At 41.1% G+C, this 5000-nt stretch overlaps 1 protein-coding gene across 1 annotated transcript in view; it reads left to right on the top strand.

Moving 5' to 3' along the window:
* Positions 1-5000, top strand: part of LOC138056359 (cytosolic Fe-S cluster assembly factor NUBP2-like) — a 22251-nt gene that overhangs the window by 3911 nt on the left and 13340 nt on the right. The window contains exons 5-7 of the mRNA XM_068902142.1: positions 578-681; positions 2075-2137; positions 3137-3165. Coding sequence (XP_068758243.1) covers positions 578-681; positions 2075-2137; positions 3137-3165 — 196 coding nt within the window. The remainder of the gene's footprint in view (positions 1-577; positions 682-2074; positions 2138-3136; positions 3166-5000) is intronic.

The following is a 5000-nucleotide window of genomic DNA, read 5'->3' as shown; positions in this document are numbered from 1 at the left end:
AAAGAAGATGATATTGGATCCTGTTCCATGGAAAATTGAAACGTAAAGAAACATCAAATTTTAGGGTTGAGAGTTTTAAGTGCAGGTTAGCTTCCAATTCCATCACATAGGTAATCTTTATCAAGTGATTGAATTTATTGACAGTGTACTCACTCACGAGTGTAACAAAACAACCTCAGGCTGGTGGATGGTGGGAAGCTTTTTGAAAACACTTTTGTCCTGAACTTTGAAACCTTTTTTAGGTATTTGCAGTTAAGATCTAAATCAGGAGTGTCAGCTACACTGTAGCTCATTGTAATATGAGATGAATTGGTGGAGTTGAGGTATAAATGCATGGTGTGGTAGCTTAAGCAGTATTCTCTTTCTAAAATTAACTACAATTACAGATTGATCGTTTCGCAATTTAGGTGTAAAAATATGAATTACATGTAGGCTAACATTGGAGCTGTTGTAAGATTTGCAGTGGGGTACTCCAGACCTTTGTATTGACTGCAGCCATCTTCATAGATCATTAATAAATATTATTGTTGCAGGGGGAGCTCAATATTCAAAGATATATTTTTGGTGTTTTATAAAGGTTGGCCTGGTAGACCTGGACATTTGTGGTCCCAGTATACCCAAGTTAATGGCAATTGAAGGGCAACAAGTTGTAAATTCTCCGTATGGGTGGATGCCTTTGAGGTGAGATTAGTTGTTCTTTGGCATAAGAGGAGAATTTTAAGGTTCTTGCAATTTGATTGGTTCCTCATAGCAGGCAAGAAGTTCAGATTAATTTTGTCCAGAGATTTACGTAATTAGATGCATGCTGATTTTGATGAGCATTACAAAGTGTTCCCTTGCCTTTCAACGTCACTCTTCAGCACTTCTTGTTCTTTTGCATCCCTCGTTCCTAGGAATACATATAATAATGTTGCAGTGTTCGCCAATAATTTATTTCTTTTCCTCAAGTAAGGATAGACCACTGCATTAATTAAGCCCCACCCAATTAATGACGCCAACAAAAAGAGTTGGTCACAAAACTAGGCACAATTAAGCGAAACATTTCTAAATCGGGGCTTGGGCCTGATTACTGTTGAGTTGTGATTCTTATGCCAGATGGCAACAAAATAATATCTAGAGAAATCCCGGTAGCTCATTCTTTTTGCCGTGTGATGATTGAAACTCAAAGCTTCGTTTTCAAATCCAGTCTCGGCCCATGTAAGGTAATCCGGATGTAAGAATCCAGAATATCCTTGTGTGTAGAATCTGAAATCCAGGGCCTTGGAATCTCGAGTCCATTCAGCTGATTGGAAATCCTTCGAAAATTTTATATCTGAGATATGACACGTCAGGAAGCCGGATTGTAATCCACAGTGTGCAATACAGAATCTAAGTCTGTCTTGGATTGCCTTACATAAGGCGATAAGTCCAAAGTGTACAGAGGGCGTTTTTGCTCTCATTTTCTTTTTTCTTAATTATATAGGACTAGGAACTGTTATTATAATATTATGATTACGATAGATTCCAAGCTACATTGTAGATGATGATGTTATACATGTGCATGATAATCCTTTTTTTCGGTTTGGAGATCGTGTTGACAAAGGAACAATTTTATTCAGTGAGCTTCCACGGACTCAGGCTTCTTTGCCTACAACTTTAGCAGCTCGAGCTGCTGGCGTTCGAGAAGATAGAGACTGCGTGAACTGCAGAGGAAAGAGGATTAAATAAGAACAGTGTACAGTGTACAGTTTTGAGAGGAGTTAAGGAGGTGGACTTGTAGAAGCACAGTGTTCACTCTACCCATACCACATCATTTCAGTTTAATAACTGTGTAATGTATGTGAACAAAAAGTGATCATCGGACCTTAGCTGGACAAGTTAAGCAAAGTATTCTGCGGATCCACTCGGCTATCGCCTCGTGGATCCAGAGCTACTTTGACAATGTTATGACGAAATTCATGATCAATAACAGGACAGACGCATGAAAAACTGACATCAATTTGTTAAATATCTGAACATATGTCGGATCAATAATTATATGTGCTTGACTTTCATTTTTTATACAAGACAACTTTTGGTATTTTCTTTCATTTAGATCTCCTCATTTTGATGTCAAAGTTATGTCGGTGGGTTCCCTGTTAGAGAAAGGAGATAGCGCGTGAGTTGAACCTAAATCTCAAATTTTGATTTTTAAGAGTTAAGGCTTGCGCCTTGTAATGTAAGAAGTGACTACAGAACCCACATATTAAACTTGGTGATACTATGTCGCCAAGAATGCAGCCAGTTATCTACCTACAAGAGCAAGGAAGGGTTACGTTTTTGCAAACGTTGACCGTGTAGCACTTAGGAGGGTGATGTGAAGTGCTAGTTGTCTACCCATATGAACCATGTGAGCGTTAGCCCTACTAATGGAAATGACCCCACAAAAGGACAGAGAAAAACTCTGACCAGGGTGGGAATTGAACCCACGACCTTCGGGTTAGATCACCGAGTTAGATCACGGAGTCGGGTTAGATCATACAAGAAGTCGAGTTAGTGGTCAAGGCACTCTTAAGTATGTGTCTTGAGGAACTTCAAATTTAAGGGAGCAAGGCTGGCGCAGTATTGAGATTACTTGCCTCCCACCAATGTGGCCCTGGTTGGATTACCACTGACTCGGCGTCATATGTGGGTCGAGTTTGTTAGTCGGTTCTCTACTCTGCTCCGAAGGGTCTTTTTCCGGGTAATCCGGTTTTCCCCTCCCCTCAAAAATCACTGTTTCACTTGATTTCTACCTAGTGTCTCCAATTGGTGTCCCAGAGCTAGAAGACTTGACACTTCAATGAAGTTTATTATTCGTCTTGATTGTCGTTCCTCCAGTCGCATAATTCTTGTACTTCCCGATTAATTAAGAGAAAACAAAATGCTCGAAGCGCTTAAATAGACGTACTATTAATGTTTCTTCTAGCTCGCTCGAACTTTCCATGCAGTTGAAAGATTTAGCATCGAGTGTACGTGGGACGGCAAACGTCAAACTGCATGCACAAATGTCAGCCCTGTGTTTGCCTTAAACTCCAAGCTAAATCTCTCTGATACTAGAATAACTGTGCGTCTCTTGCAAAGCAACAGCATATGATATTGTCACTTGTTAAACAGAATTATCTCATTGTTTGTATAGGATTATATGGCGTGGTCCAAGGAAAACAGGTACTAATAGATGTCTGCCTGCAACAGTACTGTTACTAACCGCTCTGTGTTAATTCTGATTCTCATGTGAGTCCATAAAACTTTGCATGCTAGTCCTTTTTATTATGGAAACCACCTCGCGGTTGTCTCAAAATCACCTTGCATATTAGTGAAAAAAACAAAAACAGTTAGTTAATCGTGCAAGTAGTACAGGCTCAAGTGAAACGTTGCAACTTCTTACGGCGTTCAAGTCAGATCATTAGGGAGTTTAAGATCTACGACGCCGACGTCGACAAAAACGTCACCTCAAAATATAACGTTGCACCATCGTAAGTTTCTCGCGGTTTGGCCATCTCGTTCGCGTCTTACAGTGTGGCCGAAGTATCCTAAAAATAAATTGGTACGAGCGGTTTCAGAGCAAAAATAGAGAACGAAAGATTCACATTTGAACGCTCACGTTGTCGTCAAAACCTCAAATTTGGTGATTTCACGTCGTTGTTGTGCAGAGAACCGCACGTTTATGTGCTAAAATGCGTGCCGCACGTGCAGCACGATTATTTTTCCTCTTTTAACCAATGATATTGTTGTTTTGTGGCGTTCTCGTTGACGACCGTGTCGTAGATTTTAAAGTCGTTACCCTCCCAGCCATGCTACACCACAAAAGACAGACCACAACACCGGGAACTACATGCCCTACTCTTTGCTCTTGGCATCCCACATTGAAGGGTCGTGAGACGGGACCAACGGTTTATTGTCCTTATCCGAGAAGACAGGAGAGTCCAATAATTTGCAGTTGTCATTACAAAGGCAGCACTTAATCTCCTCAGTTATCTTAAAACCCTGAGCGTTGGTTCGGCCGGAGTCGAACTCACGACCTGCCACATGGCAGCCCGATACTCAACCAACTGAGCCACCGGTCTGCGGTGGCTTCATCGCTTTACAGCTTTATCTTTGACTTCTCGAGCAGTATTTTGTTTTCAGCTGTTCTGAAATCGAGTTTATAGCGGTTGTCTTAAGTCTTACGTCTTCCCTTATCCAAACCCGCCCTCTTTGTTTTTTTCTTTCCACTAATCGTATCGACGTTCTACGTTCTTCCAAATGGGCTCCTGTTTACAGTAATTCGTGAGTGCCACCTCATTCACCTCACTATCCCATGCCCTTTCACTAAATTGAGAACTCCGAAATTAATATTCCAATCATGAAACGGTTTCGTTTTTCTCTGCCGTTAATCGCTGTAAGCGGAGTGGGTTTCTCGGTCAGACCCAGCGTTGTGATTGGCCGATTTCTATCCAATTTGTCGCGTTTGTCTGCACGAGAACTTTGAACCAATCACTGAGTGAAGTAATCATAAACCAAAGTAATTATCTAATTACCTTCGACACTTAATTGAAAACCGTTGTATGGCAAATAAATTAGATTATTGTTTTTAGAGCGGTTTTCAGTTGAGTGTCGAAAGTAATCAGCGAATTGTTTCGGTTTTGCATTACTTCACTCAGTGTTTGGTTCAAAGTTCTCGCGCCCTTTTTTCAGCCAATCAGAAGTGAAACGGAAATCAATCGTGGCTTGCGCTTGCACATTTTCCCGCGTATTGTGTCGGCCACGTGAAATTACTGCGAGTTTTGATTGGTTTACTGGGTTGTCTCCGCCCTTTTTGATTGGCCAAAGTAATTACTTTGGTTTTAGTTTTACGACACTCGATTGAAAATCGCTCTAAGAAATTTGTCTGAGCAAACGGCGACTCGGTGGATTAGTGGTTAGGAGCGGTGACAGGTGACGGGTTCGAGTCCCGAGCCCGGATATCTGGGTAGTGTTTTAAAAGAAAAAAATGTGCAATTCCCAGAATTCCTTTGAAACTG

The sequence above is a fragment of the Montipora capricornis genome, chromosome 7 (genome assembly GCF_036669925.1).
Source record: "Montipora capricornis isolate CH-2021 chromosome 7, ASM3666992v2, whole genome shotgun sequence".
NCBI classification, from domain to species: domain Eukaryota; kingdom Metazoa; phylum Cnidaria; class Anthozoa; order Scleractinia; family Acroporidae; genus Montipora; species Montipora capricornis.
Note: the sequence above shows the minus strand (reverse complement) of the source record. Positions and strands in the feature narration are given on the sequence as shown.